At 37.7% G+C, this 26556-nt stretch overlaps 1 protein-coding gene and 1 long non-coding RNA gene across 2 annotated transcripts in view; one reads left to right on the top strand and one right to left on the bottom strand.

Moving 5' to 3' along the window:
* SECISBP2L (SECIS binding protein 2 like) overlaps positions 1–22622 on the top strand; it is a 60823-nt gene extending 38201 nt beyond the window's left edge. The window contains exons 15-18 of the mRNA XM_047736802.1: positions 6616–6836; positions 7805–7959; positions 11154–11373; positions 18786–22622. Of these exons, the coding sequence (XP_047592758.1) occupies positions 6616–6836; positions 7805–7959; positions 11154–11373; positions 18786–19468 (1279 nt within the window). The 3' untranslated portion in view covers positions 19469–22622. The remainder of the gene's footprint in view (positions 1–6615; positions 6837–7804; positions 7960–11153; positions 11374–18785) is intronic.
* On the bottom strand, positions 13913–26533 carry LOC125104280 (uncharacterized). Its single transcript, XR_007128633.1, has 4 exons — positions 26453–26533; positions 24911–25053; positions 23693–23835; positions 13913–14238 (listed from the first exon to the last, which is right to left on the bottom strand). It is a non-coding gene; the product is annotated as an uncharacterized LOC125104280 (long non-coding RNA).
* Between the last annotated feature and the right edge of the window lie 23 nt (positions 26534–26556).

Raw genomic sequence — 26556 nt, 5'->3', positions numbered from 1 at the left:
GTATTCCTCTTAGTTTTTGGAATACTTTGAGAAGAATAGGTATTAACTCTTCTTTAAATGTGTATAGAGGGGCACCTGGGTGGCTCAGTTGGTTAAGTGTGTGTCTTCTGCTCAGATCATGTTGGTTGTGGAGTCAACCCCTGTATTGGACTCCTTGCTCAGTGGGAGTCTGCTTCTCCCTCTGCCTCTCTTGCCCTGCTTGTGCTCTCTCTCTTGCTCACTCTCTCTCTCAAATGAAAAAGATCTTTAAAAAGAAATAAAAAAAAATAATAAATCTGTAATAGAATTCATCTTTGAAGCTATCTGGTCCTGGACTTTTGTTGGGGTTTTTTGGATTATTGTTTCTCTTTTATTACTAGTAAACAGTATTCAGACTTTCTACTTCTTAATGATTCAGTTTTGGAAGATTATGTGTTTCTAAGAATTTAACCATTTCTTCTCAGTTGTCCAGTTTATGGATATATAATTTTTTTAATAGATTTTTATTTATTTATTTGACAGAGATCACAAGTAGGCAGAGAGGCAGGCAGAGAGAGAGGGGGAAGCAGGCTCTCTGCTAAGCAGAGAGCCCGATGCGGGGCTTGATCCCAGGACCCTGAGACCATGACCTGAGGTGAAGGCAGAGGCTTTACCCCACTGAGCCACCCAGGCACCCCTGGATGTATAATTTTTCATAGTAGTCTTATGGTTCTTTGTATTTCTGTGGTATCAGTTGTAATTTCTCTTTTATTTCTGATTTTGTGTATCTGGGCCTCCTTTATTTTCTAGATGAGTCTGACTTAAAGGTTTATCATTATTGTCCCTTTTTAAAAAATTTTTTTTTATTGAAGTGTAGTTGATTCACAGTATTACATTAGTTTTGGGTGTGTAACAAGTCTGTATGTTATGTTTACCACAAGTATAGCTACCATCTGTTACCATACAGTGCTATTATAATACCATTGATTATATTTCCTATGTTGTACCTTTTACCACCATGACTTATTCATTCCATTACTGAAAGCAGATATCTCCCCTCCTCTTCACCCATTGTGCCCATCTTTCCACCCTTTACCCCTTGGTAAAGTTCATTCTTAGTATTTATGGTTCTGTTTCTGTTTCTTTTCTTTCTTTCTTTTTTTTTTTTTTTTAAGATTTCATTTATTTATTTGGCAGAGAGAGATCACAAGTAGGCAGAGAGGAGGGAGAGAGAGGGGGAAGCAGGCTCTCCGCTGAGCAGAGAACTCGATGCAGAGCTCGATCCCAGGACCCTGAGATCATGACCTGAGCTGAAGGCAGAGGCTTAACCCACTGAGCCACCCAGGCGCCCTGTTTCTTTTCTCTTCTTTTCTTTTTTTAATTTGTTCACTTGTTTTGTTTTTTGGATTCCACATTGTAAGTGAAATTATATGGTAGTTTTTCTCTGACGTACTTAGCATAATACTATCTAGGTCCATATAAATATTATTTATCTTCTCAGAGTATGGTTCTTGGTTTCATTCATCTTTTCTGTTGTCTTTTTCAGTCTCTGTTTTATTTGGTTCCTCTCTGATACTTATTTATTTACTTTCTTCTGCTCACTTTAGGCCTTGTTTGTTCTTCTTTTATGTGTAAGGTTAGATCGTTTATTGGAGATTTTTCTTGTTTCTTAGAGTAGGCCTGTATCACTATAAACTTCTCTCTTAGAACTGTTTGTACTCTGTCCCACAGATTTTGGAAGTTCTGTTTTCATTTTCATTTGTCTCAAGATATTTTTTAATTTCTTCTTTGATTTCTTTGACCCATTGGTTGTTTATTTGCATTTGTTTGGCCTCCTCATGTTTGTGTTTTTTCTAGTTTTTTTTTCCCCTTGTAATTGATTTCTAGTTTTATCCCCTTGTAGTTAAAAAGATGCTTGATATGATTTCAGTCTTCTTAAATGTATTGAGACTTGTTTTGTGACCTAACATGTGATCCACCCTGGAGAAGGTTCCATGTACACTTGAAAGGAATGTGTTTTTTGCTGTTTTGGATGGAGTGTTCTTTATATTTGTATTATGTCTACCTGGTCTAATCTGTTGTTTAAGGCCATTGTTTCTTAATGATTTTCTCTTTGGATGATCTCTCTATTGATGTAGGTGGGGTGTCATTATGTTACTGTCAGTTTCTACCTTTGTGTCTATAAATATTTGCTTTATATGCTTAGGTGCACCTATGTTGGATACATAGACATTTATAATTATTATATCCTCTTGTTAGATTGGTCCCTTTGTCATTATTTAATGTCCTTCTTTGTGTCTTTGTAGTCTTTGTTCTAAAGTCCATTTTATCTGATGTAACTATTCCTACCCCAGCCTTCTTTTCATTTCTGTGTGCTTGGACTATCTTTTTTCATCTTTTCACTTCTAGTCTGTATGTGTCTGTCTGAACTTCGTCTTTTTTTTTTCTTTCTTTCTTAGAGATAGAGAACGAGAGCACGTGAACAGCAGGTGTATGATAGGGAGGAAAAGCAGAGGGAGAGAGAGAATCTTAAACAAACTGCATGCCCAGCACAAGCCTGATGCGGGGCTTGATCTCATGACTGAGATCATGACCGCAGCTGAAACCAAGCGTCTCATGCCTAACTGACTGAGCCACGTAGGTGCCAGTTGAGTCTCTGATAAGCAGCATATTGATGGGTCTTGGTTCTTTATCCATTCAACCATCCTGAGTTTTTGATTGTAGTATTTCTTCCATTTACCCTGTAATTATCAGTAGGTATGTAGTTACTGCCATTTTTTTGTTTTCTGTTTTTGTAGTTCTCTGTTATTTGATTTTCGTTTTTTTCCTTGATCTCTTCCTTTGGGATTTGATGACTTTCTTTTGTGTTATGTTTAGATTCCTTTCTGTTTATTTCCTTTGTATCTATCATAGGTTTTTGGTTTGTCTATCATGAATTTCATGTATAATATTCTGTGTATGTAAGTTTAAGTTGATGATTTCTTAAGTTCAAACACATTCTAAAAGCACTGCATTTTCCCCCACCCTTCAGTGTTTTATGTTTTGACATCCTGCTTTACGTATTTATATCCCTTAACAAAATACTGTAGATATCATTGATTTTACTATTTTTGTTTTTAACCTTCATACTAACTTTATAAGTGGTTGATCAGCACTACGTTTGCAATATGTTTGCTTTTACCAGTGAGCTTTTTTTCTTTTGTAATTTTCTTTTAGTTGTGGCTTTTTCTCTTCCACTTAAAGAAGTCCCTTTAACATTTCTTATAAGGCCAGTTTAGTGTTGATGAGCTCCTTTGACTTTTGTCTTTAAACTATTAATCTTGTCTTCAGTTCTAAATAATGATGTTGTCAAGTAAATTTCTTGGTTGTAGGTTTTTTCCTTTCAGTACTTTGTGTATATGATGCCATTCTCTTCTGCCTGCAAAGTTTCGGTTGAAAGATCAGCTGATGATTTTGTGTATATTCTCTTGGACATAACTAGTTGCTTTTCTCTTGCTGCTTTTAAGATAATCTCCTCATCTTTAATTTTTGACATCTTCATTATTAACATTTCTTAGTGTAGCTCTCTTTGGGTTAATCTTGTTTTTGGCTTCCTGTGCTTCCTGGGCCTGGATATCTGTTTTCTTCCCCAGGTTAGGGAAGTTTTCTGCCATTATTTTCTCAAATAAGCTTTCTACTTCTTTTACTCTTTTTTCCCCCTTATGGTATTGCTATGATGTAAATGTTAGTCTGCTTGATGTTTTCTCAGAATTATCTCCTAAACTTTACTCATTTTTAAAAATTGTTTTATCTCCATGCTGTTCAACTTGGGTGACTCTCACTACCCTTCTTCCAGATCACTGATCATTCTTCTGCATCATCTCATATGCTTTTGATTCCCTCCAGTGTATCATTTTATCTTCTGCTCTGATGGGTTCTTTTTTTTTTTTTTAAAAGATTTTATTTATTTGTCAGAGAGAGAGGGAGAGAGAGTGAGCACAGGCAGACAGAATGGCAGGCAGAGGCAGAGGGAGAAGCAGGCTCCCTGCTGAGCAAGGAGCCCGATGCGGGACTTGATCCCAGGACGCTGGGATCATGACCTGAGCCGAAGGCAGCTGCTTAACCAACTGAGCCACCCGGGCGTCCCTGATGGGTTCTTTTTGATAGTATCTGTTGAAGTTCTCACTGTGTTCATCCATTCTGCTTGAGTTTGGTGACATCTTTATGACCATTACTTTGAACTTTTTATTAGGTAGTTTACTTATCTCCATTTCATTTCATTCTTTTCTCAGGTTTTGTCTTGTTCTTTTCATTTGAAACATGTTTCTCTGTGTTCTCATTTTGTCTGACTCTCTTTGTTTCTGTGTGTTAGATAGATTCGCTATGTCTCAGAGCCTTAATGGAGTGACCTAATGTAGAAGACATCCTTTGGGTCTTGAAGCACAGTCTCCCCTAGTGCCCAGAACCAGGTACTTCAGGGGTGTCCCCTTTGTGGACTGCACATGTCCTTTTGTTATGGCTGGGCTGTGACTGCTGGGTTCGCACAGGTAGGTGGGTTTGGCCTCAGATGCAGCTGGCTGGAAGGCCCTGCTTTTTTTTTTTTTTTAAGATTTTTTTAATTTATTTGACAGACAGAGATGACAAATAGGCAGAGAGGCAGGCAGAGAGAGAGAGGAGGAAGCAGCCTCCCTGCCAAGCAGAGAGAGGCCGATGCAGGACTCAATCCCAGAATCCAGAGATCATAACCTGAGCCAAAGGCAGAGGCTTTAACCCACTGAGCCACCCAGGTGCCCCAAGAAAGGCCCTGCTTTAATAGTTGGGAGCACTTTGGTGGTCGGGGCTGTAGCTGCTCTGGGAGGTGCCAGACAGAAGCTCCCTGCTGCATGGCAGGGCAATAGCTGCTTTGTAGGGCTGCTGATCCCACTCAGGGTCACTTGCTGAGTGTGGTGGAATGGGAGTTTTTCTTTTCCAGGAAAATGTTCCCATAGATTCCCTGCCTCTCCTGCACATGTCCTAGAGTTAGCAAATCTTCACTTGTGGCCCAGGCGCTTTTCAAAATGCTGCCTCTGTGTTGGGTCTCAGAGCCAGTGAGTTTGTGCCTGTGCCCTTTAAGATTAGAGTCTCAGCTTCCTTTAGCCCTCTGGCTCTCCTGGAGTTAAGCCCCATAGATTTTCAAAGCCAGTGGTTATGGGGTCTCATCTTCCTGATACAGGTACCCAGGGTGGGCACGCTTGATACAGAGCTTGAATCTTTTGCTCCTTAGGAAGGATGGCCTCTGTGTTTGTGATATCCCTCCTGTCTAGGAATCACTGAGCAGGAGATGTGGGTCCTGACTAGAGCCCTTTTCTGCCATTCCCGTCTTTTTTCTATCTTGAGTTGTGGAAGAGCTGTTTTTGCTATTTTTGTCTGTGGGAGGAGATGAGCTTAGGATCTTCCTGTTCTGCCATCTTGATCCTCTTCTTTATACTGTTGTTTTTGAGCTAATTCTTTTTGTCTGGATTTGGAAAGTTAATTAAATGTCAAATAATAGATGTGGAGCAAAGGAAACACTTGGGGAGTAAAATGTTGCATATGTATGAAGTAAATAGCTTGAAAGAAAAGCAGAATGAAGAAAACTGCATTTTTGATGTTCTGTTTTCTAAGTGCATTCTTTTATTTTGCAAATTTTGATAATTTTTCTCAGTCTATATCTTCTTAAGTAGTGTCAGACTTTATTTATTTATTTAAGCACTACTTTCTTAAACATTTTTCACATAAAGAAAAAAATTTTCCAAAACAATTTTTTTTCCACTAAAGTGCAGTCCCATATTTTTCTACTGTATAATATAATTCAAAAGTGGAAGTTTACTTGCCTGGTTAGTCTTAGATTAGAAGTTACACCAATAGTACCTGTTTATAGTAGAGGTTAAGGATGAATATATAGAAATAGAGAAATAGAATATATAGGGAGTAAGTAAACTTGAATGACTTCCTTATCCCTGCAGGTAAGTACTATAGGGGCCTCACTCACTGCCTCTCTGTTGCTCAAATTATAGGCATACATAATCTCACAAAGGGCCTCCTCATTCAGTTGCTTTGCTTGCTATAAGGGCATGTGACTTTTACCTCAAGGTTTCTTTGATTTTGGCTTCAATTTAATTACTGAGTTCATGCTCCACAGCCATAGATTTTCAGACTTAGGGGAGCTCTTGAGGCCATCTTACCTAACTCCTTATTTTTCTGGTCGAAGAAGCCAATTCCCAGAGATTGTGACTTATCAGAGTGTGGAGGATGACTTGGTTATTATGAGAGCATTCACTTAGCTTCTGGGATATTATGTTTCCCAGAAATTATGGTATTTACTGGCATGGAATTACTTTGTATCTTCTTACCAGAAACATTATATCTCTTTTTTTTATCAAATAACAGGTTAACATTTGATTTATAGCCTTAATAATTTAATAATTGGGAGTTTGGATAGTACATACCTGAGGATAATCCAACCTTTCCATAAAAGCCAGTTTGTTACAATTCAGAAAAACTCTTCTCTTTTTCTAATTTGCAGTAGAATTTAAGAGATTTTAAAGAGTTGATTTTTCAATGAAAACCTCTTATTGGATATTTTTTTTCCTAACATAATCTTATAATTACAGGAAAGTAAATTAGGATGGACTTACCTATTTTGTGCTTCCTTTACAGGTATTGCAATCAGGTTCTTTGTAAAGAGATTGATGAATGTGTGACTCTTCTTCTTCAAGAGCTCGTCAGTTTTCAGGAACGTATCTACCAAAAAGATCCTGTGAGAGCAAAAGCAAGGAGACGACTGGTTATGGGCCTGAGGGAGGTTACTAAACATATGAAGTTAAATAAGATCAAGTGTGTTATAATTTCTCCAAACTGTGAAAAAATCCAGTCGAAAGGTATGAACATTTTACTTTTGAAGTGTTTTGGTATTTATTTAGTATAATTGTAGGATATAATGAATTTTAAAGTGAAAGCCATATGTCTTTCTTTGCAGAGTTTAGGTATAAAACAATGTTGAACATGAGGAAAGAAAGTGAAATCTTTCAGTACCTCAAATTAAGTAATAAAATTGAGATTGGACTGTAAAGAAATCCTAGTCTGTGAACACTAGTGAAGGATTTAAGTTGGCTCAACCAAGTGTCTCTTCTGTTGTAATCAGAGTGAGGACTTATAAGAGTACATTCCTTTATTGCTGCAAATATATTTCTCCTTTAAAAATTGTTATATTATGTACCTTTGATGGTCCTTTTCCCTTAAATAGAATTAGAGAAAAGATAAAGTTGTCTTCTCCTTCTTATGGTGATTTGTTTCAAAAAATAAGCAGCCCCATGTAGAGGCTCTTGTGTGAACCTACACTGGGTCATGCACTCTGAGTTGTCTGTTTTCATGGATGAGCCACTTTGGGTAATTGGAGTAGATGGATGCAGAGGTAGCAGTCATAGGCATATTATCCACAGGGGAGAAATACCAATAAAAATAGTAATATATATTTCTGTCTTATTGCCACTTGAGCTGAGAGAATAAAGACATCAGTCATTACTAACAATTGTAATTTCTTTTTTAATGGATGGAAATGGAAATTTCCAAATGGAAATTTGACTTCCACTATACCAATCCCTATGGAGAGACAAAAAATGGCATTGAATAATTTTAAAATTTATTGGGAAGAAAGAAAATACGTATATATATATATATATATATCCATATATCGTAAATTTCAACAGGAAACTAGTTGGAATAGTGAAAGTGCCACAAGCATTCATAGAATCCTTTGCTGCTGTATTTTACACTTCAGCTGTTAGATGCTGAAATACCTCCATTTATGTAAGGAAATTAAGACTTCAGCATGTGTTGACTTTCTCAGGTGGCCTGGATGAGGCTCTGTATAATGTTATAGCCATGGCACGGGAACAAGAAATTCCTTTTGTGTTTGCCCTTGGAAGAAAAGCTCTAGGACGCTGTGTGAACAAGCTGGTTCCTGTTAGTGTAGTGGGAATCTTCAACTACTTTGGTGCTGAGGTAAGACTTTAGAGGATACACTTCCTCACTCCCTCTTGTCCTCACCACCCCCCCCAACACCCATTTTCTGTTAACACATGCCAAGTGTTCTTTTTAAGCATTTGAAGAAGTGAGGTGACTCTCCCAAGAATGAGTGGAAAATTTTTGAGTATTACATTTCCTTTTTTTAGTGCTAAAAACATTTACACAAGTTAATCCTACAGCATTTTGGCTGTAAAGATTTTAGTTCCTGTTTTTCCCACAGTGCTTTTTTCTTCTTTTGTAATACATGATAATTTATTTAGCTGTTGGGTAAAGATATTCAATATTATATAAAATAATTTTCTTCAGTGTACATGCTGGCTATATTTTGTGTTAGTTAAAGTCAAGAGAGAAAAAGATCCTTTAATTAGAGAGGATTTTCTTTTGAAAATGGAATTCCTAACCAGTTGTCAAAGTAATTCTGCACTCATGATACCTTTATCTTCCTCCCTTGGTCTGCTAATACAAAGCTTTGCCCATAGGCGCTGATGATAATAAGTAATAATAATAATAGGTTGGTAATTAACAATTAGAATAAAAGTTATTTATCTCCATATGTAATAATTAGTAACTGATAACATTTTAAGAGTCTTTTATGAAGTTGACTCTGAAGTATTTTTTAACACCATTCATGGACCATTTTCCCTCTTCCCAGCCATACTGTTTTTATTTATTTAAGCGTGTGTCCTTTCTTATCCAGTCACCATATTTGCATACCCCCATTTCTCTCTCCTTTCAGTTTCTCTCCCACTACCCATGAAGTTACTCAATATTTCTGCTCCCACAATAGCCTATGCTTTTCTCACTTACAGGTATCATGCTGCCTTGCTGCAGATTATGTGTTTCTTTCCCTTTAACTATGAATTCCTTGAGGGCAGGCCTCTTATCTATGTGTCCCTGACACCTTTCATATCACTTGAGCTTGAGCGGGTGAAAAATGTTTGTTCAGTAAATTGTGTGGTATGTGTATACCTGCTTGCTATGTTAAACTGTATGTGACAGTTTGGGTGATAAGTACCTCTGTGGGAAAAAGGGTCCCATATAAAGACACCTAATAAAAATGTACTCCTTTTTTGTTCACTCTTAGTTGATAGAATAGGAGTGAGATTGAGGTCAGGAAAAGTGGACCTGTTTTTCATTGTATTGACTTCTCACTGAATTATATATATACTAGGTTATTTGTGTGGCTTTATAAAATGCTTGCCAGTTTTGTTTGTACATTGTTTTACTTGTCCTTTACTATTTTGAGATAGGTAAGTTATTGTTTAAACCAAAATATACTCTTCCAATGGGCTAAAGGAAATAGTGGTATATTATCAAGTGTTTACGCATTTGCAACAATGTTGTAGTACACCTGAGTTATTTTTACCATATGCTAAAACTAACCTTTGAATTGAACTTTCTTTCCTTACCCTGACATTAAGGGTTTTTATTCCCCGATAGCTTTTCTCTTAAATTTTTTTCCTCTTCTTTCTTAATTTTTTATTCCCAACTATTTATTTATATTTTAAAATGAATGTTAATCTCAATATCACACATCCATATGTCCATTTTCTTTTTGTTGGCTTCACTTAAATGCATAGTTTGTTAAACATTGCAAATAACTATTTAGGAAGTCTGTTACGTGTAACACACAGGAGCTGTTTTTACCAGAATTCATTATTCCTTCTTTTTAAAAGTAAGTAAATCCTGAGTATATTTTGCCGCTACTAGTAGTTAACATGCTTAAAATCATTGCAGTTGGCAACAGCATTTATTGTACGTAGTACCTTAAACAGTTCAAACTGAAGTTGGGTAAAAGCATGCTACTTAGGTTTTTCCTTCTGAAGTTTACTGTGTTCAGGGAAGTATTATTACATAGAAATATGACACTTTTTGCCATGCTTTCATCCAGCTATGGTTTAAACTTAAATGACAGTGCCTTGGTAGGAGGAGAAAAATTGTACTGTACTTTTCCTCCATTGTCTGAAAGTGTAATTTAATATATAATATTAAATGTATTCTTAGGAATGTTCAGATCTGACATCTGACATTTTTTATGTAATGTGTGGTGTGTTGCATTGTGATACTAAATCAAGACATTAAACGGAAGTAGAAGGTTGTTTGATTATGATATAAGAATCACAAAAAATTATTATTTGATTGTCCTTTCTAGTGGCGTGGAAACTTCAGTTTTCTTTGGAGGTTTTTTTTTGGTGTCATAATTGTCGAAGTTCAGCTTCAGAACTGTGTGAATTTTGCCGTTTTATTAACACGTGTATAATCCATCACCCACCATTTTGTTGGAATTATTAATTACCGTTCATGTTCATTTTTATTTCACTGATGAAGAACTTCTGATTATTTAGCTCCACATTCTACTTCAGGCTCTTTATTCTATTTTTGTAATTTGCATTTGTTCCAATATCTTTGGCTTGTCCTTCTTAAAAGTGTCATATTTTCATCATCAAGGTCTCAGCTAGCCACACCATTACTGACTTCTTTTGATCTTCTTCAAGCTCTTCCAATAAGCACACATGCAGGGAACTTTTAATTCTTGTGGAGATTGCCATCTTCTGCTATATCCTTCAACGTCACACTGTGTACACTCATTCTCTTATATTCTAATCCATATAAGATTCTTCACTGCTCCCCAGACAAGCCTTGTACTTTCTTAAGTCTATACCTGTTTGGCTAAGAATGCAGAATCTCCACCCTTCAAAATTGTACCTATTTTTCAAGGCCTGTATGAGAGGTAGTATTTCTTCCAAAAGCCAAAACTTTTTGTACATCTCAAGGCATTTAACATGAGGTACCTTGAATCCTTGGTGTCTCCTATCTTTCAGCCACATGGAAGTTTCCTTACGAGGAGATGGTGTTCCAGTGGTCTTTGTACTCACTGTAGTGCCAGAGACTGAAGAGTGCAGTTGTTGAATTGATAAACTTTGCAAGAACTTTTAGTGTATCACAGTTAATGACTAGTATTGAATCAAGAAATTTCCTCAGACTTGTGAGAATTACAGAACAATATCTATAAGTTATAGAGTATTTTATAAAGTTCTGCAGTGTGCATACCATTTGGATTTTGTGCTGATTGAAAGTGTGTCTGATCCTGAAACCATAGAGACATTTATTGTTAATTGTAGGAATAAAAAGTATAGCAAAAAAACTGACTAATCAAAATCTCTTTTTAGAGCCTGTTTAATAAGTTAGTAGAGCTCACTGAGGAAGCCAGGAAAGCATATAAAGATATGGTTGCAGCAATGGAGCAAGAGCAGGCCGAGGAAGCCTTGAAGAATGTGAAAAAGGTACCACACCACATGGGGCATTCTCGGAACCCCTCTGCAGCAAGCGCCATTTCTTTCTGCAGTGTCATTTCTGAACCTATTTCTGAAGTAAATGAAAAGGAATATGGTAAGTTGGTATATATGGTATATAGCAGATGATTTAAATACTGAAATCATTTAAGTGATTAAAATCATTTTGGAAATTATTTTCATGCTATCTTTTGTTTTTTATCTCATTGATTATTCACATTTTGGTCAGAATTTTGGTTTGAAAAATTGCATGAAGCATGTCCATTAAAAATTAGGAGACTGTTTGGAGCTGAGACTTGCTATGAGACCCTGTAATTTAGTCACATTTCCAGAATGCCCAAAAGGATTTAAAAAGCAAAAGGTACCATACTTGTGACCTATAACTAAGTAAATTCTAGGAAGTTTTGTTCTGATGCCTTATACTGAGTTATTGAAGTTTTGATATATTAAGTAAACAGAAGACCTGAATATTATGGAATATAAGCTTATAAAGTCTAGACATACAACATTTACGTTAAGTTTGATGGTAGTTAAAAAGAAACAGACTAAAACCCAGCATTTGTGTGTGTTAAAGAACAACAATTCACCTGAGTAAATTTGAAGATCTAATTGGCTTTCGAAGGTGCTTTATGCACCAGGCAACATCCCATCTAGCAAGTAGAGGGCAGCTCTGAGGAATTGCACAAAATGGAAGGCTTGTATAGGAAAGAGGATGGTACAAGGAAATTATTAGCAAAAGAAAAGAAAGGATTTTTCCTGGCCAGGTCACCTTCCTTTGGGGGGACAGGCAAGGGGTCTTACTAGTGAATTGTCTCAACTTCCCGTTGGGTGTGGAAAGGGCCCTTGTGACAGATTACCGCCTTGGCACTGACCAGAAAACTCTTCAAACTTACATTTCTGGGGGAGGTTGAAACTGCTTTTAGGTTACATCTTAAGCTCTGGTTGGTGACTTGGCCTCTGGTCCTGTTTGGGGACTGTGGTTTTCTTTTCAACATGTATAATGTTTAAAATAACGTTATTTATTGCAGTCTATGTCTTAGAAGTTTCTCTGCCTTTTTTCTACAGTACTTTGAACTCTTAAGTTCTTTGCTTTTCATGATGTAGTTTCTGGTTCATTTCCCCATTTTAGGATAGCCACCTGCTCAACTTGGCTCCTGTTTCTTCTTCTTCTTCTTCTTCTTCTTCTTCTTCTTCTTCTTCTTCTTCTTCTTCTTCTTCTTCTTCTTTCTTCTTCTTTTAATCTATGTGGGAATTTATTGAATAGCATGTTACCACCTAAAATTTAACATGTGAAAAAATGAGTCCTCATATTTTCCCTCACACTGTCTTTCCTAGTCTCCGTATCTATGATTGTGGTTAAATGTTTGAAATGCTTTTGACAAAGCTCTAGGCCAGAGACAATGAACAAGTTACTGTAGGACTTTGGGAAACGGCAGACCAAGGATAAGTATTATTGGCTTAGAGGCAGACATGTTTCTTTGCCTGAAGTGCCACTAGTTGAAAATAAAGCAGATAAAGTGCCAACTTTGTAAATGAGATCAGTTCTCTCTGTATAATGATATGCAGATCTCAAAAGCAAACTTCAAGGTAAATTCATAAAGCTATAGGTTTGAGCAGATGACCATGATCTTCATTTGGGCACATGAAAAGAAAAGTTATGAAAAGAACCTTTCAAAGACTTAGGAGATGTTTTTAAAAAGCACCAAATTTTAAAGTGTTCAAAGATTGGAGCCTTAGCTTTTTTACACTCTTTGTGGAGGACTGAGAAATAATTGATTAATTTCTGGGCCTCAGATTTCTCTTTAGTGAAATGGGGAGGGTTCATCTAGGTCATCTATAAGGTTTCACTCAAAGCTAAAATTCTGTGAGCTGTTAAATAACAAAAATTCAGCCAAGTGTTTTTGATGATCTAGTTAGCTTTATTAAATGATTCATGAATTGGGCAGCCACCATCTAGCAAGTAGATAAGCACTCTGAAGAATTTTACCAAGTAGAAGGTTTTGGTGGGGCATGGTGGGCAAGAAAGCTCTTAGGAAAAGAAGAAGATTGTTCCAGAGGAGACTTCACTAGTAGAAAAAGCAAGGGGTCTTATGCAGATTACCTCATCTTTCTTTGGAGGATGGAGAGGACCCAAGTGACAGACTCATTGGTACTGATGAAAAGAAAAATTTCCTGACTGACCAGTTAAGGCCACATTTCTAGGGGAGGTTGAAACTGCAGTTGGATTGGGAATTAAGCTCCAGTTTGGGAACTCAATTCTAAGTGATACCATTTTGCCCCCCCCCCTTTTTTTTTTTCAAAGATTCCACTTATTTACCTGACAGAGATCACAAGTAGGCAGAGAGAGAGGTGGGAAGCAGGCTCCCTTCTGAGCAGAGAGCCCGATGTGGGGCTCAATCCCAGGACCCTGGGATCATGACCCGAGTCAAAGGCAGAGGCTTTAACCCACTGAGCCACCCAGGTGCCCCGCGCCCCCCTTTTTTAAAATCTGTGTAGAGCTAATGGTTGAATCCTTAAGGAGGGTTTTAGATAGAATCTTAAAGAATCTGACTTGATGAGCTCATGTATGAGGACACCAACAAAATGAGTGGAAGGAATCACAAATAACATTGAGAAGGAAGCATGAAGTTATTCTTTCTGTATTGGATTCTTTCTGTATTGGATTTAGCAACAAACATAAAACCACTAATGTGGCCTAAAGAAATCAGGATATTTAATTATTTCACAATATCCTCAAAGTCCCTAGCTCTTTCCTTCTTTCTGTTCTCCCATTCGCAGTCTGTGGCTTTTTATTCTTGTGCTTATCATCTCATGTTCATAAGTAGCTGCTGTGGCTCTGGCATTAGTAGTCAAAAGCAGGAGGTACAGGCAGTGAGTTGCTTTTGTCAGTGAAGGAAACCATTTTCAGAAGACTTCTCCTTTTGTTTCATTTGGCCAGAACTGATCTTATGACTCCTTGTAGCTGCAAGGGAGATGGGCAAGGGAATGTGATAACTGTGATAGTCTAAGAACTATTTTAATTCATCCTCTAGGACTGGGCCCAAGTTCATCCCAAGTTTGGGGTTTCTGTTATCCAGGAAGAAAATGGAGAATGACTGTTGGGTAGAAAACAAACAACATTTTCCATGTCATCCTGATACAGGATTTCTAAAATGTTTTTTCCCCATAGTTTAAAGAAAAAAAAAAAGCTGGGGAAAAAATGCTCATCATTGGTAGAATAGAAAACCTCCTATGATAGTCCAGTCTTACTGTCTTTTGTATACCCCTTGTTTTCTTTGCTTATGTTTTCCTTCCACCTGTGCTGAGTCTCAGTTCTGTCATACTTATTACATGAAACAAATAGTTTTGAGCATAAATCCCAACTAAGTTGTAAGTTCTTTAAGATAGGAACTTGGCACATAATGGGCATTTGATACATAATGATAGTATCTCACTGAATCCTTGCTATGTGGTAGGCACTTCTCTAAGCATTTCATGTTTATTAATACATTCAGTTGTGTGAGCAGCCCTATGAGATAAGAAATATTATACCGTAGGTGTGCCTGAATTTTCTGAATTTTCTGCTCATTCCTGACTTTTCTGCTCTTTCTCTGCCACTGGTTTCTTCTGTAGTTTTCTTGAACTCATTTGCTTGTTCTGTTAACTAAAGATGGACAGCTTCCCTGTGTGTACTGACTGAAAGGAGAAATACACACGCCTCATCCTCCGACAAATCCTCTAGTGATTTGAAAGTTTAAAAGACATTTTCACTAAGACCCAATAAACAACAGGAAAGTGTAGAAGGGATTAATAAGCAAAGAAGAGCTCTCTTGAATAAGTTATGCTACAGTAAATAGTTCAGAAGCAGAGTATGTTTGGATCAGTACCATTTCTAGGCTTGTTGAGAGCTTTGGTTCTTCCTTTAATAACGTGCTTCCTCGTTCCTCTATCAGAAGTGGACTTCTGTAGAGATTCTGTTCTGGATTTAGACTGTCCTTCTCCCCATCCCAGATTTCTCCTGTCCCCTAGAGAAAGATGGCACTCTCATACTCTTGTATTTCTCCATGTTGTCTGCCTGTGTTTGTGTGCTCATCAGTTGTTATTAAGCTTCATCTCTTACTTTAAAGTGGGAGCCTAAACCCTCCCTCCCTGGTAGATACGTTGAGTGGTGGCTTTTTGACTATTGTGACAAGTCTTTTGATGGCTGATAGAGTCCTTTGCCTCTGCTTTTAAAGTCATAGCTCCCTTTCCTATCCCAAGACCCATGTGGGCTTTCAGCTCACCTACCCAACTAGATGAAGGCCCAAGGTTGATTCTGGAGAAAGATCGGCCTGACCTAGTATCCTGACCTCCTTCCTCTCTCCTATTCCTTGACTCATTGAGAAGGGGGAGGTGAAACTTTTTCCAGGACCCCAAGTGGATTCTTACATTTTTGAAGGAGGATAAAAACTATTGGAAGGAGGGGTGCCTGGTTGGCTGTCATTAAGCGTCTGTCTTTGGCTCGGGTCATGGTCCTGGCGTCCTGGGATCAAGCCCCGCATTGGGCTTCCTGCTCGGAGTGAAGCCTGCTTCTCTCTATCCTGCTCCCCCTGCTTGTGTTCCCTCTCTCGCTGTGTCTCTCTCTGTCAAATTAATAAAATCTTAAAAAAAAAAAAAAAACTGTTAGAAGGAAGTATAAATGTGAATCTAAAATTTAAAAAAAAATTTTAATGCCCTTTTAAAGTTTTTTGGGGGGACATCATTAAATATATGTGTGGTATTTTTAATTTAATAGGCTTTTTTGCCTTCAGTACTTACTCTTTGCCAACCATAGGGACACAGATGAGCAGGAACGAGGGTAAGGAGGGAGGAAGGGGTAGCACAGCAAACACAAAACTAGTGCTTTTGAACTATATATGCAAAAAATGCTATGGGAATTCAAGTTAGTGGAAAGTCAGGAAAGACTTCATACGGAATTGACCTTTAGGAATGGTTATCAAGGATGGGTGAGAGTCTGAAAGGTAAAGGAGGAAAACAAATCTCTTATGGAAAGAACAGCCTACGCAAGGCAAGGAATTGTAAATAGAAAGTTTATGACTTCTGGGAGCAGTGAGAAGGCAGAGTGATCCCAAGCATAGAGTGCGTGGCTAGGGGTTGTAATGAATGGGGTGGGAAAGTTAGGTGAGGGTCAGATCACAGAGGGCTTTGGCTATGCCAAGCTAAGGTGTTTGGATCTTGTCCTAGGGTAATAGAAAGCCCGTTAAGACAGTCATGTCTTAATTCGCCAAACCACTTAGGAATATATGTATGTGTATAGCAAGATAAAGAAGGCTTGGGCTAAGACAGTAGTAACCAAATTTAGTAGTTTTTGAGCTAGAAGTGACATATAAGTTCAGTGGAATAAAGTAAGGGAGGAAGATAGGGTCAAGGATTACAATAAGTTTCCTTCTGTTTTGAGACTATGGAAATGATAATGTTATTAATTAAGAATGAAAATATAGGAGGAGGAGGAGTTAGTTTGTTTTCATGAGGTAGGAGAGAGACTGGAAACAACTTACTTCAAACTTGAAGTAACTGCCGGAAGGAAATGTTTTTTTCCAAACCATGTGCCCTGACTTAAAGTGCCCAAAATACAGTTTTTATCAGTGAATAGTTGATAGGCAATGTTCAAGTTGATACATTAATGTGAGTAGACTTCCTTTATCACTACAGCTTGATCAACATATTTATAAACTGCAGATAGCAGCTATAATGCAAATAGAAGGGAGCATTTTTTTTTTTTAAAGGCAAAAATAAATAAATAGGACTACATCAAACTAAAAAGCTTCTGCACAGCAGAGGGAATCAACAAAATGAAAAGGCAACCTACTGAATGGGAGAAAATATTTGCAAATCATCTATCTGATAAGGAGTTAATATCCAAAATAGATAAAGAAGTCATACAACCAAATAGCAGAAAACCAACAATCCAACTAAAAAGTGAACAGAGGATCTGGATAGACATTTTTTCCAAAGAAGACATATAGATGGCCAATATAAAAAGGTGTTCAACATCACTGATCTTCAGGGAAATATGCAGATTGAAACTACAACAAGGTATACCACCTGACAGCTGTTAAAATGGCTATTATCAAAAAGACATAAAATAAATGTTAGCAAGGATATAGCGAAAATGAAATCCTTATACACTCTGATGGTGTAAATTTGTGCAGCCACTATGGAAAACAGTATGGAGGGTCCTCAAAAAATTAAAAATAGAAATACCATATGATCCAGGAATCCATCTTCTGGTTATATGCCCACAGGAAGTGAAATTATCATCTCAAAGAGATATCTCTACTCCCACATTCATTTCGTCATCATTCACAGTAGCCAAGTTATAGAAACAACCTAAGTGTCCATCAAATGGATGAATGGATAAAGAAGACATTGTGCATGTGTGTTGCTAGAGTCTTGGGGAGTGGGTGAAATGGGTGAAGGGTGTCAAGAGGTAGAGACTTGCTGTTATAAAATAAATATATTTTGGGGATATATTTATTTTATGGGGATATAATGTATAACATGGGGATATAATGTATAACATGACAACTATAATTAATAATACTGTATTGCATATTTGAAAATTGCTGTGGAGTAGATCATAACTCCTCATCAGAAGAAAAAAATTTTTAGTAACTGTATGCTGACAGATGTTAACTTGATTTATTAAGGCAATCATTTTGTAATATATACAAATACCAATTCATTATGTCATACAACTGAAACTAATGTCATATGTCCATTATACCTTAATAATAAAAAAATGAAAAATGAAAGAAAAGAACAGGAAAAATGAGGGATAGGAGAGCTGTCCTTCATCTCCTCATAATCTTAGTATGGTTTTTTTTTTCTTAAACTGACTTCCTGTCATTAAAAATAATTGATTATCACCACTGTATTATATAATAACACTTCTTTTTTTGGCTACCAAATTCAGTTGGTGAGCCCAGCTACATATAGTATAAAACAGATTTTCACAAATATTTGAAATGCATGGATGGCTTCTTTGCTTATTATAAGTGGAAACAAGTCCCATTACAGCCTAAGATAGTTCTCAGGTAACTTGCTGTGGGAGCATGACACAAACATGTCAAATTAGAACTATTTCTGCTGGACATCTTGGGTCTGTCATCTGTGACTTGTGGATCCTTGGGGCCGGTACACCTCTAGGCAAAAACAAAAACAAAAACAAAAAAACAAAAAAACCCAATTCATTGGTTCTCATGAATATATGGATTTTATGTAGAAGCATTAATGAGCTCCTGTTGTTATAAGATCTTGTGCATTCTGAGACATAAATACACTTACTTTTGCCTCCTTGTTTCTTTATCTTAAACGCACATTTTTGAGAGTTGTTTTCCTTTTGTAATGCTTACAACAGTACTAGAATAAACTTAGTTTTTCCAACCAGTTGGTGAGCCAACAGATTTCTGCTAGTTTGTTCTTCCTTCTTTTAAGAGTTGTGATTCTGAAACTGTTCTGGTTTTTTAAAAATCTGTTTGGTATTTGCAGAAACAAATTGGAGAAACATGGTGGAAACCTCAGATGGGCTGGAAACATCGGAAAATGAGAGAGAGGTTTCCAGTAAGCATAGTGCATCAGAAAAGCCCAGTAAACTTCCCTTGGATGCAGCTCCTGTTGGTAAGCAGCCGTCACTCCCGGCTGCAGGCAGTACTACCTCAGCTACAAACCCTGGGAGGTCAACAGTGAGCGATAAAGAGGAAGTGAAGCCAGATGACCTGGAATGGGCCTCCCAGCAGAGTACAGAGACTGGTTCTTTGGATGGCAGTTGCCGAGATCTCTTGAATTCCTCCATCACCAGCACCACCAGCACCCTTGTCCCCGGCATGCTCGAAGAAGAGGATGATGAAGATGAGGAAGAGGAGGAAGATTACACTCATGAACCCATATCTGTAGAAGTACAGCTCAATAGTAGAATTGAGTCGTGGGTCTCTGAAACCCAGAGAACAATGGAGACTCTCCAGCTTGGAAAAACCCTTAATGGTTCTGAGGAAGACCATGCAGAGCAGAGTGGAGAAGAGGAGGCAGAGGCACCCGAAGTGCTAGAACCAGGGATAGATGGGGAGGCCTGGACTACTGACCACCAGGCAAGTCAGGAGCAACAGAAGCCTAGCAGCTGCAGCTCAGTGAACAACGAGCCGTCTGATCTTAGTTATCCGCCCCCAGGTCTGTAACTCAGGAAATGCCCACTGTCTGTCTCCAACTGTGTGAGGGTTGCAGCCATTCTCTTTTATGCTTCATCTCGACGTTTTGCACTGTCCAGTATTTAATATATGTATTTAATTTCTGACAGATATTTTTGTAGCTTTTACTTGTTTTACTATAATCTGTAGCTTAGCTTTTAATTAGCATCTAAGTGTCTTTCTAAGAGCTGTGTGGAAATTCAGAAGTGTTTGAGCTTATTTTGTTACGGGAAATAATGATTAAAATAGAAGAAGACTAAGTTTTAAAAAAGAAAATAATTTTCAAATGCCTATTTAGAGTCATTTTGAAAGTCAACGATCAAGGCTCTAAGAATAGGAGCAGTTACCAATGTTTGCTTCAAGACTATGCCTCCTTCACTCTAATTTGATCAAAAGTCATTTGGGCTTCTTTAAAGAAGAACTGGAGGTAGATTTGGAAAACTGAAAAAAAAGGCTGAGGGTAACCAAACCCACAAATGTCTTGTATTAAAAACTGATGCGACTTTTCTTTGGTCCACAGATGTTTATTTCAGAAGCCATTAATCATTGTAATGGGTGGAAGTTGGGATGGGCGAAAACAGAGGCTCAAAAGTTAGGCTAGCAAAGGAGCCACCACAGGGCACTGGAGCTGGCCTTACTTGTGGGAATTTAGAGATGTTGTCTTTAATAGGGAAGAGTCACTCATGATAGGACCTAACAGGTTCTGTCTCATACTGACTTCTTAGTTACCTCAGGAATGCTCTTGTACATACTCGTATTTACTTACAGTTAGGCCTATTGTGGCAGGTGAGTAACTGTAACCAATTATATGACTGCAGCACTTACGTGTAAACTATTCCGAAACAGAGTCTTATACTGGTGTGTTCTCTTGCATGTTTTTGATTTGGGACCCTCTGGATTTGCTGTCTGGATTTGATTAGGTATCCAAGCTTGTCCTGAGTGAAAAACCATTTCATCTTAAAAAAAAAAAAATACCTATTTTGTCCGTAGCCTTGAGCACCTGCTACATTAACACCAACCATAGTTACTGATAGGTCAGGGATAGGAACTTTACACAACTTATATTGTGTATCCTGATAATCAAAAGGCTGGAAAAGGAAGTTTTGAAGAAGCGAGAAAGTTGTTCTAATTGTGCTGAAACTATTATATGATTTAGAGTACACAGGTATTAGCTAGGCAGGTATTACTTCTTGATCACTATTATCTATCTCTGCCCTTCTCTGAGAATGTGTATACCTGCTTGGGAGAATTTAAACTTACTGAGCTAAAAGTTTTATTTGCTGGTCAATCACCTGGTAGTGACGTCAACAAGTTTATGAAATGTTGGGAGAATTACAGATGACCTATTTTTCTCTCATCCCTCCAGCTTCCTCCCCACCCCCAGCCTCCAGTCAACCACACACATATCCACCTCCCCCCCCCCACCCCCACCGTGCACACAAGCTCCAGCCTTACACTCAGGAGCTCCCACAGGCAGGCACAGAACTGAGGAGGGAAGGGTGCTTTCCCTGCTCTGGTTTCATGGGGCAGGGCTTTGCTTCCCAGAGGCAGGAGAGAAGAATTGGGCAGGTTTTTTTTACTGAACTCATTGGGACTACTGTACTAGTTTTGATGTATTATAATGCTGGCATTTAATACTGGAGAGATGAGATTCTTGGGTGATAATTTAGTTACTTGTGTATTGTGAAAGTTTAGGAGCAGTGCTGTATAGAAAATGTCAGTCTATCAACTTCATTAGTGTGCTAAAAGGGGACATTATTGTCCTGTCCTGTCTAAACTGTTCTCCAGTATAGACTTCTTAGGCACAACATATTTAGTCTAGTACTTAAAGGAACGCAGCATGTAAGGAATGAAGCCTCTGAAATAGTAATCATGGATGTAGATGTGGCAGACCTTACTGTGTCTACACATTTGGAAGTGTTAGTCGGTTTAAGGAAATGATAGAGCTTTTGAACTACTGACAATCTTAAAAGTAAATTTAAAAACTTTTCATACTTTTTATGGTGTAAATTTCCTTTGCTTGGTGTCAGTGATTCAGATAACTCTTGATCTTGAGGTGTTGGGTTTTCACAGGTTTCTTATATTTTATATCTCTTCTGAATGAGAATTGTCATTTTACATTTTTGACATTTGTATCAAAAGAGAAGTTGAGGAAATCTTCAGAACACCAGTAACTTTTAAATTTACCATAGACTTCAGAAGTGTTCGATTATGTGTTTGATAAATGCTCTTGCATGTGCAGGATCTTCTGCCAGCAAACCCAAGGGACCACAGCCTTTTCTATATGAGACAGGTCACTCTAGAGGACTACCAAAATTTGTGAAAGGAAATGCTACTGCGTCAAAAGTATGCTTAAATAAGTATTAATAATGTCTTTATAATTTGTTTCCTCTAGATAAATCCTGAAATTTGTATATTCTATACAGGAGGAGGTGTGAAAATTGGGAAAGTGGTTTTTTGTTTTTTGGTTTTTTGTTTGGGACTGGGAGTGGGTGGCTCTTCGGAGACATAATGGTAAGCGTAGGGGTTCATTCTCACAAGAAATAAAAACCATAGTGATTTTTTTTTTCTTAGTGTGTAGAGGTTGTTTTATGGCAATAATTAATATTAGATTTCTATTTCAGTACATAAGTATATGAATTATAATATGAATTGCACTCCCAGAACTAGATTTCTGCTTCAGTAGGTTTGTTTGCTGTGAAGATTACTTCTCAAAAGACAAATGTTCATACTAGCTTAATTTTTGGTTTAAATATGTTTGTAAATGATGTAATATATTTCTTTTGACTAAACATGGGAAAAATAATGTGTGTTATACATTGAAAAGTTTTTAAAGGCTTTGATTGGAGGTCATTTTTGCAGAGAGGGTATTTTATATGCTTCCAGTATTTGGAAAAGAATTAGTCAAAAGGAATTCACATAGTTTAAATATTGAAAAATTAATATCCAAATAATGTACTTGTCTGATTTCTTAATAAGCTGGGGGAGGTGGGTGAGGTGGGGATTGTAATGTGCAAATGAGTAGTGAACTCTACATTCATTTTCCAACTCTTTAACATAATACTGTTAAATCTTAACACATTGTTACTTTAATATATGTATAAAGAAGTATTACTATTTGTAAAGCTGCTGTTTGCTTTAAAAACAAAAAGAAAAAAACCTGTCATTTAAGTATTTTCTGTACGTTGTGCCAACAGGTTAAAATTAACTTATTCCATTTAAAAATGTAATCATTTTTTTGCTTTTAAAATTTTTCTGTGACATAATTTATTTAAAGACATCTTCCTCCTCTCTTGCCCCTTCCAGCCTTTATACACATCACAGAATAAGCCAAACTGTTTACCTAATCCGAAAGCTGAATCCTAATTAATGAAAAAAATTTAAACTTTGTTGGCACAACACAACCTTAAAAGTATTTGTGTTATTTTGTAATTTAATTTCTAAATATACCACATGAATTTATAATTTAATGTCTTAATTGTAACACTCTAATAAAAAAAAACTAGCAAAATTAGTGAATAATAACATGAAAAGATTTTCATCTTGTTCTTTTGTTGTTTGAAGGATAATTGTTATTTCACATTTTAGGGGTAGTAACAGCTTTTTTGCACTGTGTAAATACTAGTGGAGATTTTTCTGTAACTAATAAAATGGTTATTGAAATGTAGCCTATCATTTCAGAATAGGTACTTAAGGGATTCATGAGTTGCCCAACATGTGGGTTAGAGAAAAAAAGACAAGTCTAGCTCATCGCATTGCTTAAGGCCTTGATGGGTTTGCCAGAGGAGATTGTAAAATCTGCAGGAAGAAGTTACTAGTAAAAATTTCCATTTGGAAGGGTTGGTGTAATCTGTGGCCCGGGCCAAGGCATCTACAGAGACCATCCAAGTCTTAGGAGAAAGCCTCTATAGATTTCTTCTCCTTTTTATGGTAGTTACTCTGTGCCAGGTACTGTTCTAAGCCTTTTCCCAATATTAACTCATTTAATCCTCACTACAGACCTCTGAGGAAATGCTATTTTTCACTTTTAAGTGATGAAACAGTCATGGAGATGTTCAGTATCTTTGAAGGTCCCACAGCTGGTAAATGGCAGAACTGGGATTCAGACTTAGTCCCACATCAAAGGCCATGCTTTTTTTTTTTTTTTCCCCACTCACTGTACTTGTTGTGTCTTAGCACAAAATGTGCAGAGTTGCAAACCAGTGTTTCCTTCACCTTCCTCAGGTGTCTTCTGGAATGTGAAGTGTGCCAGGACTGGACTGATCTTTTCAGGGACTGGATTTTATTGAGTCTCGCCTAGAGCGGTCCCTTGTCACTATGTCACAGCAAAATGTAGGGAATCTGAAGAGCAGGCTTATCTGTTAGAAAATAGGATCACTAATTTTCATAATGAAATGGATTTTTGCTGATCACAAAAAGAAGGGAGGGAAGCCTCAGTTGTATCAGAATTTCCCTCTTTTTGACCGCCATCTGTATCATTCCCAATAGTTCTTTTTCAAAGAGCAATCAATTTTTCTTTAACTGACCCGAAGAGGATGTGCACAACGCCTGAAAAGTCAAAGGCTACCCAGTAAAATCAAGAAGTGTTTAAAATGGGAAGAGAGGGAAGAGAGGTATCCTAAGCAGTGGGCCTTGCCATAAAAGGTGCTTAGTTCTAAGGCTAAGCTCAGAACTCCAGAACCCCACATTTCATTTTAAAAAGAGAAGAGAATACAGGCAAGACATTTAGCTCATGTGTTAAGCTGTTAGGTCTTTCGACATTTCTAAATTATCTTGGCAATTCAATTAATTTTTTTTAGCTTGGCTTGGGTTCTTCTGGTGTTACATGTGTGAAATAAGGCATGTGGCTAATTGCATAATAGGTGTCAAAGGCAGCCTTGTGGGTTGCAGGGCCAAAGCATGGTCTGCTAGAGCTACTGCAGTGCAAGGGTTGGGAACATCAGAGATGTTTCCATTCTGGACCCTGGCTTGATCCCTCCTGTATTTCTCCTTACCCTACTCCTCCCATTACACTAAGTAATTAGCAACTCTGTGGCGTCAAAGAGACATTTACTCTTGCAGAAATGGGTTGGATAACTGGCTATAACTCAACTGTTTGTATCCAAGGTTTCAGTCTGGAAGCAGGGTTGGAGCAAGTAAAATACTGAGTTGCATGAAATTTGCAGCTCCTACTTGAGGATCCTGTTCTTTGTCCAGTGACTGAGGGACCAAAGACAGGGTGGAATTGTGAGTTGGTGAGCTGTGGGTTGGAGCCTGGAGTGGTATAGGTTTGAGGAATGAGTGTTTCTTCTCCTTGGAGGTGTCAAGGCTTGGTCATGGCCTTGAATTACCTACAGGGAACAGCTTTCCTACAGTGGGACTCTGATTTAGGGCAGTGTTGGTTGCACTCTTACTTACTTGGGTAACAGAGATATGAGTAAAAGTGGTACCTACTTAGGTGTGCACAGATTCCCTAGGTTGTCTTTGCTTCTCCATCTCCTCTGTTTTCCTGAGTTGGAGCACTTGCATTGCTTTACAAATCCTCAGCTTGAGAACAGGATAATGAGTTGATATTTAAGCAGTCAATTTTGTTACCTCTGGTTAAAGATGAGAGAAAAGTGTAAGAATTATTGGTTTCTCAACTGAAAGAGAAATGTTAGAGGTCATCATCCCTGTCATTGTTAATCTGTGCTTTCCCTTCCTAAAAACCAGCGTTGTTAGGCATGTGGTAAATTTCTGACAAACGCACCTTCATCGTGAAGCCTCAGGGGAATCAGGGATGACCCTATCTGGAATTATATTATATATATTATATGATATATATAATACATATTATATTATAATTATATAACCTCTTCATCACTTTCTTCTCAAAACTGCTCTTTTCTTTTCCCTATTTACATTTCAGCTTCCTATAGATTTTATTCATCTCTCTCTCCCTACTAAGCTCTGTGTGGACAGAGCTTAGTGGATTATTTTTCTGCTTTCTCTTGAGTGCCTAGCACAATGTCTGGCACACAAAAGGCACTCGATAAATCTTCGTTGAATGAATGAATGAGGAAAGGAAATCAGCATTGGCCATGCAGTCATGCTATGCAGCATTTACACTCAAACATACTGACTCCTGACTACACCTATTTTTTTTTTTTTTTTCACATTTGTTCAGAGTTGGGGTTGGAGGAAAAACTAACCGGAATCCCAAATAGCCTCACCCGAGAGGGCCCCTCAAATTAGTCTGTATTTAATGTTCTTATATTGCTTATAGCTGAAAACATGGTAAGTTTAGTAACTACGATTTCCATATAGAGGGAGGTGACACACATGAGACATTTCTATGAGATTAACCAGAAAGGGGACAAAAATGCACAAGGAAGTTTCAGTGTATCTATAATGTTGTCTTTTTAAACAGTGTGATCAGTACATGACAGTGCAGCATATTATTCTTTCTACTCTTACGTGCTTGAGATACTTTATAAGAATAACCAGAAGAGGGGGTGGTGCCTGGGTGGCTCAGTTGGCTGAACGTCCAACTCTTCATTTCAGCTCAGGTCATGTTATCAGCATCCTGAGATTGAGCCCCATGTCGAGCTCTACACTGGTCGTGGAGCCTGCTTAAGATTCTCTCCCTCTCGCTCTGCCCCACCCCCTCCCCCACGCACTTGCTCTCTCTCAAAAACAAAAATTTAAAATTTAAAAAATATAAAAAAAGAATAACCAAATGGAGCAGGCCAACTAAAACACAACCATTTTCTGTTCTGTAACTGACTTCCAAACTTGGCACCAAATCTCACTTAAATATCTTGACCAAGAAAATTAGGGGTAGAAATGGAACTAGAAGTTAGGCTTAAACCCCTATCTTGATTGATGTAGCGAAGAGTTAAGATTTAAATAGCCAGTAGCTACAAATTTTCTCTTCTTCCCATGAACTAGAAACTGTCTCCCTTCATCCTTCACCTGGCCTAACCCTCCCCCAGCAATAAGAAATACGTCTCACACCTGTGCCTCTCCCATCTGCTCTCTACTTGGAGCAAGGTGCTTTAATCTTCATAGGAAGATTGAAGATTGTGTTGGCAACCCACTTATCTGGTTTCCATAGCAAC

Source organism: Lutra lutra, chromosome 7 (assembly GCF_902655055.1).
Source record: "Lutra lutra chromosome 7, mLutLut1.2, whole genome shotgun sequence".
NCBI classification, from domain to species: domain Eukaryota; kingdom Metazoa; phylum Chordata; class Mammalia; order Carnivora; family Mustelidae; genus Lutra; species Lutra lutra.
Note: the sequence above shows the minus strand (reverse complement) of the source record. Positions and strands in the feature narration are given on the sequence as shown.